This window comes from Protopterus annectens, chromosome 4.part1 (assembly GCF_019279795.1).
Source record: "Protopterus annectens isolate FY-2018-M chromosome 4.part1, PAN1.0, whole genome shotgun sequence".
Lineage (NCBI taxonomy): Eukaryota > Metazoa > Chordata > Ceratodontiformes > Protopteridae > Protopterus > Protopterus annectens.
Window position 1 is genome coordinate 567,045,094 of NC_056734.1, and position 14,113 is coordinate 567,059,206.

General features: G+C 41.2%; 1 protein-coding gene across 5 annotated transcripts in view; it reads left to right on the plus strand.

The window, feature by feature from the left end:
* MFN1 (mitofusin 1) overlaps positions 1 to 14,113 on the plus strand; it is a 1,379,005-nt gene that overhangs the window by 1,249,984 nt on the left and 114,908 nt on the right. For all 5 annotated transcript variants that reach the window (XM_044070376.1, XM_044070375.1, XM_044070373.1 and 2 more), the window contains exon 17: positions 7,945 to 8,141. In XM_044070376.1, the coding sequence (XP_043926311.1) occupies positions 7,945 to 8,141 (197 nt within the window). The remainder of the gene's footprint in view (positions 1 to 7,944; positions 8,142 to 14,113) is intronic.

Here is a 14,113-nt window from a genome sequence, read left to right on the forward strand (position 1 = left end):
CTACTGCCACTTCAACAGCATTTCTAAGGGGGGTGGCAACTAAGGATATTTTGGAGGCAGCTACTTGGAGTTCAGTGCATACTTTCTCTAAGCATTGTCACCTTCCTATCTACTCTAAGTCTAGGGCTGGTTTTGCCACAGCTGTTTTGCAAGGCATGTTGTCAGCTCCTACTTCTTTATGATTTGCCAGCCTCCCTTACCTCTGCTTTGGGATTCTACCCAATAGTAAGGACTGCAGCAATGTGGAACGAAGAACATAGTACAGTTTTGTACCTACCATAAATGTAGATGTTCGAGGATCTACATTGCTGCAGTCCAATTTACCCTCCCTCCTTCCCCTCTGTGTTTAGGGGTGGTTGTGTAGGTGAGGTTATCTGCTGATATTTTTGTATATATTTTTGTATATATTGTACATATTTTTGGTGCAGGTATTTTGGGCCTTGTCTTTTTAGGGTCTTCTGACATCTGGGGCAAGAAAAGACTGAGGATATGACGTCGGTCATGCGCATTAGTACCCTGACGTACTGACGTCAGTCTAATGCGCCCTGACCGACGTCAGCCATATACTCTGGTATTCGGGCCGACTGGACAGCGGACTACCCAATAGTAAGGACTGCAGCAATGTGTATCCTCGAACATCTACATTTATGGTAGGTACAAAACTGTACTTTTCTTTTGTTGAACTGTATGTTTTGACTCCTCATGCATTTCAACATTAACAGCAGATGTACTGTTCCACAGAAGCTGCCACATGATAACTTCCAGTAAAACATGTAGTCAGTCTATTGGTTGATTTCATTTTTGAAATTTACAGTATGAATAGCCAATCAAATATTTAATCAACTTACCATAAACAATTGCAGCAGTGTAGAATATCCTTCTAGGCAGAATACATCATATAAGTAGTTTTGAGAATTTAAATATTGTGCCCCAAGACAGTAGCAAAGCATATGCATTGTGAATGGAGAATGAAAGAGATTAACAGAAATGCAATGGTAGATTTTTATAATGATAGGCCAAACACACTGTACCGTCAGGTTGTAGAATTTGAAAACCTGAATAAATACAGCAAAACATTTATTGTTCATTAAATGTTGGAATCATAACAAAAGTATGACATCAGCAGTTAAGCAAGAAGTGTAAAAAGAATCAGAGGAAGAGGGTATTCATGTTACTGTCCAAACAGCCTTGGGTTATCCGCAGTTAAAGCCATACAGGGTAGTAGTAACAGACATCAGGCATACCTCTCAACTGTACCAAATTCCTTGGTATTTGCCAGTTTGGGGCTGAAAATAATAGGGTGCAATAAATTCCTGATTGGCCCCTTTAAATCGCGATTTGGAGGATAGCTGTAAATTCACACTAGCAATGGAAAAAAGCGATCCTGACCTGCTTAAAACATTTTTAAGGGCTTTAGGACTGAAAAAGAAACAGGATCATGCTATATATAGACTCGGATGTTAGAAGATAGGGCATATCACTGTGTAGTGCCATACTTTGACAGTACGTGCATCATTTTTTATGTAATTGTATTATGAACTAATACTGTCCGTATCCTGTACATCTTTATGTGGACTGTCTTTTTGGTCAGGTAGGAAGTACGCATAAGATTCTTTTCATGGTGGAGCCACTCAGGAGTTCTGTTTGATTAACACAGCTTTATTGTCTTACCCACTGCTCTGCTGTGTCAAGCGTAGCATTCTTTTCTGTTTTTTACTTCAGAAAGCAAGTAAATTGGGCAGAAAGTGCTTTTGAATTACTATTATAAAAATAAGTTTCTGACTACATATGCTTTGTGCACATCTGCCAAGATATAAAATAAACAGTGTATGAACAACTGAAAGGCATAACGGGATCAGGATTGATTAAACGAAATCTTTAAGTCACATTTCTCACTTCTCTGGTTGCCAGTTAAAGTGAACAAACAATATTCCTGATGTGGGACTTTCGTCCCATATTATTTTCTTAGTATATTTCTTACCTATAGTTGAAAGACAATTTGCACAGTAACCCTTGCAACTCAGGAAGTGATATTTTTGACTCATTACTCCAGTAAACTAGGCACAGACTGGAGTTTCCGCTGTGGCGACCCCTAACTGGGAAAAGCCGAACTCCAGTATAAAGGCATTATATGCAGGAAAATAGAAAGACAAAGATAAGTAATGTACCGATTAATTAAGACAGTGAGAGATAGACATTTACTGCTGTTGTACCACCCATTCCATGTACAGTACGTATCAGCCATCAAATCAGCAATCCTTCTGACTGGATATATACATAACCGACAGCAGTCCCTGGGCTGGCTCACTTACCTGGTGAACAATCGAGAAAGGAAGAAAGAACTTGGGTAATCACAGGGGGGAAAAAAGGCACAAGTCTGACTCATACATGGGACTACAGATTTAACTTCTCTCTTGTCACTCCTGGGCCATGGCAGAAATTCAGAAACGTATGTAAAATGTACAACAATACACACTTTAGCCAAGAGTAAGACAGAGTGGCATAATCAAACATGATGCAAGCCGTAAAACTCACCAAGTAAAGTTATACATCACCCACAGTACAAAGCAAGGACACTTGGTAAGGAATCATTGCAGTTCAGTCCCTCTCAGGTTGAGTCTCGCAGCAGAAACCACTTCTATACAAAAATTCCGAGTGATATCTCGAATGACTCGATCCACAGAGACTAAATTAAGGTTAACTTAATCATTGGCCTTTCCCTATCAAAAATATAGATTTCCTGTTCTCGATTGTAGGAATAGCTCTGAAAAGAATAATTAAATTTCTTCCCATTTGTCCTGGTTTAGTCAGGTCTTTTGATTATTTCCCTTATGTATTCTGCTAGATGGCCCCAAGCACTTTTTTATTACCTATAATACTGCTGCGGTATACATGACCTTTCTTTTAAATTACATATTCTGTTCTTTGGACCCCGCTCAGCATTAGTATTTTCAATTAGACTTTGTTTTAGAATGAAAATGTGTGTAATTCCTTGTTCATTTAGCACTCTCTACTATTGCTGAAGTGAAAATGGAAAGAAATTTTACTTCACTACCACCTCTTTAAAGAGCAGTAGCCTTCACAACAGATGTCCATGTTTTTTCTCTGTTCATTTGAGTCTGTTGTGTGTGTGTGTGTTTGAGATATTGTGAGTGTTATGTCTGTATATACATCTTTTTGTATCTCTGTGCACAGATGTGGATATGTGTGCATCTGTATGCATATGTTATTTTTATTTATTTTATTTTACATTTGTTGACCGGGCTAGTCTAACTGGATATATGTCCATTTTCAGTAGAGGCCCGGGAAGATAAGCTCCAAGACATGATCCAATACACAAAATATAAGTACAAACAAAAATCAGATATTATAATAAAAATCGCAATTATCATAGTAAAAAAGTCATCAACAGTGGTAATGTGCAGTACAACCTAGAGGTTGTAACAGGATGTACACTGAGGTCAAGAGTCAAAAACAGTGCAAATTGAATGTATGTAGACATAGTACAGGTTAAGTCAGAAATAGAAAAAGGAAGTTGGATGTGTAGTGATGTTACAATGGATTTACTTAACAAAAGGTATATAAAGAGGATAGAAATAATGTAAAAAAGGTAGATAAGAAAACTGTAATAAGACGGAAGATATAACAGAGGATAGTAAGCACTAGATAGGTAAGTCGAGTTTGTAGAGGTAGAGGACTAGTCTGATTTGGAACAGGGGCATAGCCAGTATGATTTGAGGTAAAGTTTGCCTGTTTTTAAAGAGAGATAAAGAGGTGAGTGAGGAGAGGTCATTAGGGAGAAGATTCCAGGATTTACCTACAGTATTAGAGAAGAGAGAATCCCCAGCCCTGTTAGTAGGTTTAGAGGTGTATACAAGAAGTTTGTGTGATGAGCGTAAGGACTTCAGATTTTTATAGGGGGTGATGAGGCTAGATAAACTTGGAGTATTAGAAGGTTTATAAAGAATGTTGTGGGCAGTGGTTAGTTGGTGAAATTTAATCAGGTGTTGTAGTTCCAAACATCGTAGCTGGTTTAAATTTATACAATGGTGGGTTCGAAATGGGTTGCCTGTAGCAAATCGTGCAATGTTATTATAGGACATTTCTAATTTGCTGAGGTTATTCTTGGAGAGATTAGTAAAAATGGGTGAGGCATAAAGGAGCGTAGAGATCAAATGACTGTGAGTGATAGTAGTTTTAGCAGTAGGGGAAAGGAAGGGTTTAATCCTATAGAGAGTGCCAATTCTTTTTGTTGACAGTCTTTATAGTATTGTTGATGTGGATGTCAAAGTTCAGATTATTGTCGATGGTGACACTTAGTAGTTTGGTGGTAGAGTCTGGAGATATTGTAGTACCATTGGTAGATGTCACAGAGAAATGAAGAGGAGAGGACTTTTGAGTAGGAGTGAAGAGGAGGAGTTTGGTTTTCTTTGGGTTCAAAAGAAGGCAACGCTGAGTTGAACCATTGTTCAACTATGTTGAATACTTTTTGGGTGAAGGTCACGGGAGGATGTAGCTGAGCATAATAATGTGGAGTCGTCAGCATATTGTATGCAAGTGGCTTGTGGGTTAGCTAGATGAAGGTCATTAATAAATATAGAGAAGAGAAGAGGTCCTAGTATGGACCCCTGAGGGACACCTAAGGTAATGGGTAGATGGGTGGATAAAGTGTTATGCCAAAGTACCACTTGCAGTCATTTGTCAAGGTAGGATTGGAACCATTTTATGGAAAGTGGGTCTAATGACAGAGATTTTAGTATGTTTATGAGAATCTGGTGGTTTACCATGTCAAATGCTTTAGACAGGTCGATAAATAGAGCAGAAGAAAGATTATTCAATTTTCGGTGCCTGTTAATGTAGTCAGCAAAGGAAAGGAGGGCAGTGGTAGTAATGTGTGAAGGTCTGAAACCATGTTGACAGTTGGAAAGTAAATTGTTTTCGATTAAGTGGTGGAGTAGTTGCTTATGGATACATTTCTCCATAATTTTAGTTAAAGGAGAAAGTAGGGCAATGGGGCGATAGTTTGATAGCTCAGTGGAATGTCCACCTTTATGTAGGGGATAATATGGGAGAATTTCCATAAGGTGGGGATGTAACCTTCAGTAATAGTTCTGTTGATCAGTATGGAAATAGGATAGGCAATAGACTTGGATGATAGTTGTAGATATTCAGAAGGCAGTAGGTCTGCAGAAGGAGAGCATGGTTTCAGTTTATTCAAAAGGGTTTGAATAAATGTGGTTGGGACAGGTTTGAAATGAAAAGGGTAGGGTGGGGTTGAGGAGTATGAAGGAAGTGTGAAGGTATTAGGTGATAGTTGACTAGCTAGTGTTTGGATAGCATCTGTAAAGAAGGTATTGAAGGTTTTAGCTGTATGGATGGGATTTTTCAGGTCTGTGTTTTGAGGGTTTGGTGTAGTGGATTGACCTGGGTGGAGTAACTGCTTAATGCTAGCCCAGAATTTATGTGGGTTGTTGTGATTAGGTTGTTGATATTGTAAGTAGTAGTTTTGTTTATCAGAAAGTATGGCCTTCTAAGTGTCATTTCTTAGCTGTCTAAAGGTTTGTTGGTCAGCAGGGTTTTTAGTCATTCTCCATTTGGTCAAATATTTATTTCTGAGATGAATTTTGTGTTTGGTTTCATAAGAAAGCCATGGGGCAGACTTGTCCTTAATTGTAATAGATCTGGTTAGAGCGTGGTGATTGAGAATGGAAAGGAAGGTAGAATTAAAGAAATTAATGGCTTCATCTAAAGGAAGTTGTTTTAAGGGAACCCAATTGCATGCTCTTAGTTCCATTTGGAATAGATCAGGGTTAAATTTCTTTTTGGATCTAATATGTCTGATAGAGGTTGGAGTGGGGGTGTTGGCTTTATGTCTGATGATGTAGGTAAGTGAGTGGTCACTTATATCATCAGGGAGGGTTCCAGAATCATAGTAGTGAGTATGATTGTTTGTGAGAATCCAGTCTAATATGCTTGCTTTCTTGTTAGCTTTATTTGTTCTGGTGCGGGAGGTAATGGTTTGAGAGAAACCATGTAGGTTTATGTGGGTGGTAGGAAGACTACTGCAATAGGAATTCCAGTCTAAATTTATATCGCCTAGGATTATGGTTTCCTGAGGCAGGTGTTGGGATAGCCAGCAAAGGATATTTTCCATGGTGGCTATGTTATTTCCAGGGGGCAGATACATACAGATAATATAGATTGATTTAGCATTGTTAAGTTCAAGTTTAGAGATGAGAATCTCAGCATTTAATCTAGGTGTGTGTGTGTGTGTGTGTGTGTGTGTGTGTGTGTGTGTGTGTGTGTGTGTGTGTGTCGGTATATCTCTGTGACTGTCTGTCTTTCTGTGGGATCATGTAGTCATGCTCCACACAATCAGCATAGTTCTGTAAACTACTGTCTGGTTTATAACATGCAGTATCGGATTTTGATGCCTAGTCTTAGCCGTGTTTTTCCTTGTGGTATTAAGTGCTTGCTGTGGTCAGCAGAGTGGTCACATGTGTGCAGGACTTCCCTGTTAACTGAAATGGGTGAAAGAGATGACACAGCACGTACTTTGCATCACATAGCCAGACAAAGTAACTTTGTGTAATTTAACAGACTATACTGTGTACATTCACAGAAATTAGGGGAGGAGATCAGATCATCCCATCTTTACTTTGTAAGGATGTTCAAGCTAAGTGTAGAAAAAAAGCAGATATGTTGCTTACAATAAAGCTGATGATCATTTCTTGCAATAATCACTACACTGCAGAAGCAGCTAAGGGGCACATTCACTTAATATGTACTTGCTGATTATACTAAAAATAGACCCTCTTTTGTAACAGCAGACATTGCAAAGACAGCTGTTATCGCCAAACAGTGCATAAATTTGATTGCGATTTGCTTATGAATTTTAGATGATCTAGTTGTACTCCGCATGAAGAATGTGCACTCAGTCATGCTTATGTGTATGTATGTGTGTTTGTGTGTCTGTGAGTATGCATGTGTGTGCGTGTGTGTACATGTGTTGTAAGAGGCATCATTACTATCAGAAATCCCCACACTCTGCATTTCTAAACCTATTAATTTTGGCAGTTTTAACATTTGCCTCCAACAGTAAAGCCCTTTATGCTGTTTATAAACCTGTGATCCAGTTCAGTTAGCTGTGTTGTCTTGCTCAGGAGAAGGTAGATGTACAGTTCACTTTTATTTCTCTCATCACAAGTATTTGCACACTGCTTTCTACAGCTGTCTGTGGCTACATTTACTGTGTGACCAACACAGAGTACTTCTCATATCATTGTATGTTGTCCCCTGTGGTGGCATCTACATCAGCTACTGACATAGGTGTTAAAATGTGCTTTAATTTTATACAAGCTGAAATTTTTTTTTACAAGTTCAAATGTTAATATAAATAAAACAGTATTGTTTTGGTTATATTTTGTTATTTAATATTAGTGTAGCAGGTCATTTTATTTTTATAAAAGAAAATTGCATTTTAGTGTTATACGAGTTTAAATGTTAATACAAGTAAAACGCTATTGTTCTGGTTATATTTTGTGTTTAATATTTTGTCTCTTCTTCAATTTGTGTTTGAATATTGGTATCCCACAATTCCTTTGGAGTGGGTGGTGTTGCATAATTATGTACGCAAATTTTATCTTAGTCAGCATCCAGACTTTTGGCCAATTGTACCTATTTTTCATGGGCCTTTGTCCAGATTTTTGATGTTTCCAAGTTGAGAGGTATGACATCAGGTTAGGGCACATCTGTAGCAGGAAAATAAAACAAGTGTACTAATGCAGAGAATACATATCCATAAATGCTTGTACTATTTGTATTCTGAAGGCGACCATTCCACTGCAAAGTTGAATATATGTTCTTTATTGCTTTTTAATTGCAATATGTAGATTAGTTGCATATATATCATGGATGATGATTTATTTGCTCCTTCTTTTACAGGTATGGAGGACTGTGGGGTGGAAAATGATAGCCCTTTCCCTTGGTTTGTATGGACTACTATATTTTTATGAAAGGCTGACCTGGACAACTAAAGCTATGGAAAGAACTTTCAAGAAGCAGTTTGTAAACTATGCTACTGACAAACTACAAATGATTGTTAGTTTCACTAGTGCAAACTGCAGTCATCAAGTCCAGCAGTAAGTAATAAAGAATGCTTTCTACAAAAGCTGCCAAGGCATAATGTTTATTTTTTAAAATTTATTTCTGTGTTATGGTTATGTGATTTTGAAATCTGTGAAACTGAAATGAAAGTCTGTTCAGACTATGAAATGTGTATAGAAAACTGACAATGCTAGAACATTAACAATGACCCAGTGGCAGAGAGAGAGATAAAGCCCTTACTGTGCCATAGATGTCCAGTGTTTAGTTAGTGACATGACCATTGGAGGAGCTGCAAGAGGAGGACGAGGATGGCAGTGAGCAGCCAATATTGCTCACCCATCCCGGGGGTAGGGAGGCAACCTAAGATCGGCGTAATGAGCAGTCTTGCAAGCCTGGCAAGCTCCATTCTGTATAAGAGGTGAACTGCTTAATTGGGTAGTTGCTGATGTACATAATCGCACTTGCAGCTCATCAAAGCAGTAATTGCTGAATCTGTAAGGTTGCCACATGGTGGCTAGAGTTAGGGCACACTCTTCCCAGCAGCAGTATGATGCTGCACCCATGTCTGCAGTCTATTCACTGGCCGGGCATGGAGTGAGTTGAGTCGGGGGGGGCTAAGGTGGTTCTGGTAGACCTAATGAATGAGGAATGGAGCAAGTGGCAGCTGGTGTTCAGTTGTGGTGAGTTAAAGACAACAAATGCAGAAGCATTATTGCCTGCTGCCCTTGTTTTAGGGATATGGCTCATGGAATGACTCATGTTTAATGAGATGTAATGGGATTTAAGAGATGTTGTATTTTACAGCCCTGAGGAAACTTTCTGGGGTGTGCTCAGAGTTCCTAGATCTTATGATGTCCTTCCATGTGAGTATTGCAATATTCTTTACAATAGGGATCCCCTGCCAAGGGCAGCCTGATATCCCGCCAGTATACAAAAGCCTTTAGGTTGTAATGATTACATTGTACGTCACACGTATGCTTCCCATGCCAGCGTAGGGCATAAAGGAGTACTATCTTCTGAACTTCTTTGCCACCAGTCCGAACACCATTTTCGATCATCAGTCTGAATGCTCGTTCGTCTGCTGGTTTGTACCACTTTCAAATAAGTGCCCCATTGGGGTTTTTTGATTTTATTATCTTTGTTATGCCTTGTTTCTGTTTGTTGGTTTCATGTCATCCAGAAAGGGGAAATTCCAGTGCGGGAGACAGATTCCCTGTAAAGATGGTCACCAGCAGTGTTTGTTCTGTTTAGCCACTTCCCATGACCATATATCTTGTGAGATATGTCAAACTTTCATTCCTAAGAAGTTGGAAGTCTGCTTTCTTCTCTTGTGATTTACTTAGAGAACTAGCAACTTAAACTGTTGGCTAAAGATACCATGGAAGGATATTCCCCAGCCCGTGGGCCAGCTCTCTGTGAAGAAAAAGGCCAAGAAAGCTCGCTCTGATTTTTTGGCTGTATCAGCTCCACTGAACGTCTCTCTTGAGGCTGGTAAAAGCCCAGACGATCTTCTGGTTTCTTTCTGGGATTTGTCTACCTCGACCACTTTGGAAGCCAGCATGGATCCGACTCAACGAACATCCATGGAAGTTTTGCAGACATCTGCTTCTGATGTACAGAGGAATAGCGGCTGGTTATTACGGAAGGGCCTAGGTGTTTTCCTCAGATTCTAGTGAGGGAAGACGTTCCGACTACCATTATAGAGTGTCGTCAGGGGTCAAAAACTCCAAAATTTGTTAAGGCGGACATCCCACTTAAAAAGAAACGGAAAACTAAACATATTTTGCCTGCTCTGAAAGTTCCACAAAGTGAATGGCAAAACTTCACTCAAGGTTTGTTTAATGTCTTTATGCCTCTTAAGCCTACACAGGGAGTTTTTGCTATTGCTCCTCCCTGGTCTTCTACCCAACTTAAGAGGCCCAGGGAGCAGGATTCTTCTGATGAGGATGTTGCTGACTCTGATGGAGTCCCTGACATATTCATCTCAGATTCCTTTGCCACTTGACTGTTGTTCTGAGGAAGAAGAGTCTGCCATTCCTGACTCTCCTTTTGAGGAGGTTTCATTTGGTGACTGTTTCCAGAATGATGGAATTTTTCAAATGTGACTGTGCTCAGGTGTCTGATATTCAGAAGAGGTACTTTGAGCTTCTACAAATGTAGTCTCCTAGGCCCTCTGCTGTTCTTCCCGTTCTTGCTGCCTTGCTGAATGCACTTTTTCCACTATTTCTAAGGCTCCTGATTCCCAGCCCACTGCTCCCAAAAAAACTGATAGGTTTCATAAAGTGCCTGAGGACTGCAAGTTTCTTTGTGTCCCTCTGCTGACCATTCTGTGGTGTCAGTTGCTTCTGATAAGCCCTCCAAATTGTTGCCTTCCACTAAGTTGCTTTCATCTGATAAGGATAGGCTTGGTAAAAAGGTGTCTACTTCTGCTGTCCTAGCCTTTAGAGCTGTTACCTGTCAGACACATATGACTGTCTCAAGCCTGTCAGACTATTTCAGATTTTCCCTGATTCTGAAGGGAAGGCCTCTGCTCTTGCCTTGCTTGGGACGTCCTCCCAAGTAGATCGCCATTCCATTAAATGCAGGTGTGATGCAGAGGATGCTTCACCTAGGGCTGCTGCTTTTGGATCTGTTTTGAGGAGGCATAAGTGGCTTAGATTTCAGCCTTTGCCTGATGATATATCAAGACTAAACTGGTGGGTGCTCCTATGGATAATAAGCATTTGTTTAGTGCTGCTGCTACTGAGTTGTTTAAGTCCCTGCAAGAAAACGGCAAGGCATTACTGGAGTTGAAGCATATTTTTGTTTCTCCTGTGCCCAAATTTCAGAGGAATTATCCTAACAAGCCTGCCTTTGTCCATAGGCAGATGTTCTTCATCTCACATTGCTGCAGTCATAACTATTGGGTAGTCCGCTGTCCTCGGTCGGCCCGAATACCAAAGTGTTAGGCTGGCGTCGGTCATGGTCGCTTAGATCTGACGTCAGAACGCCGAGGTACTAAAGCGCATGACCGACGTCATATCCTCAGTCTTTCTTGCCGCATGGTCCGAAGCAGAAGCAGCGTTTGCAAGTGCCGTTCGGCATCCTGAAATTTTCGTATTCTGAGTTTCAGACCGAAGACCAAGTTGGGCTAAGTACCCCGTTGGGGAATATTTTTGTCTTTTCTTGCCTCAGTTAATTCCAGATGTCAGAAAAAGTGAATAATTGTATTTCTTGTGGGAAACAGATACCTCATAGGGATTACCACTCTCTTTGTATTCCTTGTTTGGGGCCTGAGCACGACGTAGTCGGGTGTCGCTTTTGTGCTAAATTTAATAAGCGCACTATTAAGCTTAGGTTAGATTGTGCTAGGCTTGTCTTCGGTAAGCGGTGTAATTATAATATGCCGTCGGATCCTCCGACGCCCGCTACCGCGAAGAAGCGCAAGGAGAAATCTTTGAAAACCAGACAGGATGAGTCGTCCGTTCCGGATGCCGGTTCTTTAGAGACCACGGTGGAGTCTGTGGATCCGGCCGAGGTTTCAGTTGAGTCTCAGGAGGAACCTTTAGTTTTGCTAGATGTGGCCTCTCAGGAGTCAGGTCAGGCTGAGGGGGCCTCTCAGGTGGCTGTACTCCCTTCTTTGCATAAGGTGGTTAGGCCTTCTCCCTCTGTCTCTAAGGTACCTTCAAAGGCCAGGCCTGGTTTATCTTCCTCTGGCGTCAGTCCTAGTTCTGCAGGTTCTGTGCCTAAAAAACACATGCTTAAAATGGCAGAAGATTTAATTACCTTGATTAGAGGTTCTATGCCCCCTCCAGATAAGAGGCCTAGGGTGGAGCCAGAGGTGGAAGGATTGGAACATTCTTCAGATTATTCAGAGTCTTCGGCTGAAGACATTCAGGATTTTCCCCCTTATTCTGATTCTGACGCAGAGGATTCTAGTCCCTCTGCTTCCCCTCCAGAGGATTTTTCTTTTTCAGAAACTCTGCATTCTATGAGGGAGCATTTTAAATGGGAAGGTCAGGATTTCTCAGATTCCCGAAAGAGGCTTAGGGAATTCTTGTTTTTGCCACAACATAGGCCCTTGGCTATACCTCCGGTCTTGGATGTTGTACAGGATGTTTTCTCTGAGGCTTCACTTAATCCAGACTCTTTGCCTCCGGCCCCAGTTAAGCCAGACAGGTATTACAGGGTGCCAGAGGCTCATAAGTACTTGTATATGAGCCCTAGGGCGGACCCTGAAACTATTAGTCAGGGACCTAAGGGTGTCAGGGCTTCTGTTGTAAAGAATCCAGTTCCTATGGATAAGGACTCTAGAGCTCTGGATAGGTGGGGTAAAAAAGTGTATACCTCTTCCACTCTTGCAATGAGGGCTTTAAATTGCCAGTTTCATATGCTGAAATACCAGAATTTTCTTCTTAGTCAATTGAAATCTAAGGTGGATGCTTTAGCAGAGGGCATAGAGTGTAAGGAATTACAGGATTTGGTTCATGCCTCTGATCAGGTGGGTAAGCATTCCTTGCAGTGTGGTTTTGATGCTTTGCAGGCCTCTTCTAGGGTGGCCGCCACTGGATCAGTTATTCGTAGGCACGCTTGGCTTAAGGATCAAAACTTGTCAGAGCATGTGAAAGCTCAAATTTTGGATGCTCCCCTTCAGTCTGAAGTTTTGTTTGGTTCTCCTGTGGAGTCAGTCTTGAAGAAAATGGAGGACAAAGCTAAGTCTATGCAGACTGTTAAAGATTTCTTACAAGTGCAGCCCCCTAAGTTTAGCAGAAATTGGCCTACTAAGGGATGGGCTTACCCTTCTTCTGATTTACAGTCTAGAGGCAGATCTAGACGTGGTAGGGGCAGAGCTCATGCACAGGGTTCTTTTAGGCCTAGGACGTGGAGTTCCCCTGCGCAGTCTGCTGGTGAGGGCAGGGGCCAGTCCTTTCGTAAGCAGACCCAATGACCTGCACCTTCAGCTGCCCGATCCTTCTTGTCTGGCAGCTCCTCTAGGGGGAAAGTTGACACTTTTCAGGCAAAATTGGCTTTTAGTCACCCAGGACAAATGGGTGTTGGACATTATAAACCGAGGCTACAAGTTTTATTTCCACACATTGCCCCCTTTCAAAGGCATGCCAGACGTTCCTCCTCAACAAAAGGCAGAGGCTCACAAACAGATTTCTTTACTTCTTCACATGGGAGCTATCCAGCAGGTGCCTCCATTAGAGGTGGGCCTAGGCTTTTATTCTCGCCTGTTTCTTGTTCCAAAGAAGGGAGACACTTGGAGACCGATTCTGGATTTGTCTATTCTCAACACATACCTGGACATTCCAAAATTCAAAATGTTGACTTTGCAACAACTTCTACCTATGCTAGGCAAAGATCACTGGATGGTAACTCTGGATCTCAAGGAGGCTTATCTTCATATTCCTATCAGGCCAAGCTGCAGGAGATTCCTGCGTTTTCGGGCTGGGACTTTACATTATCAGTTCTCTGCATTGCCCTTTGGCTTATCTACTGTGCCCAGGGTATTCACAAAGGTTCTGGCTCCGGTGATAGCCTTCTTCAGGTTAAGAGGAATACAGATTTATCCTTACTTGGACGATTGCCTGATTCTTGCTCAAGACAAAGACAAGCTACTTCACCATCTTCAATATGTTATGGCAGTGTTAAGGTGCCTAGGGTATTCTGTGAACGAAATAAAGTCCAGTCTAGTACCCTCTCAGGACATGTGCTTTCTGAGTGTGAGACTGAATACAGCCTCTCAGATGGCTTTTTTGACCCCGGACAAGCAAAGAAATCTTTCCCTTTACTTCCAACAATTGTCTCACCTGTCCAGGCTGACTGCAAGGACAGTCCTTCAAGCCTTGGGGTTCATGGCATCTTGTATTCTGGTGCTTCCCAATGCCAAACTGCATATGAGGAAGTTACAATGGTATCTCAAGAGTGTATGGACTCAACACTGCCACGATTTGGACACTGTCATTCAAATAATACCTTGCATTCAAAAGGAATTTTTGTGGTGGGCTCAGGAATGTCACCTAAA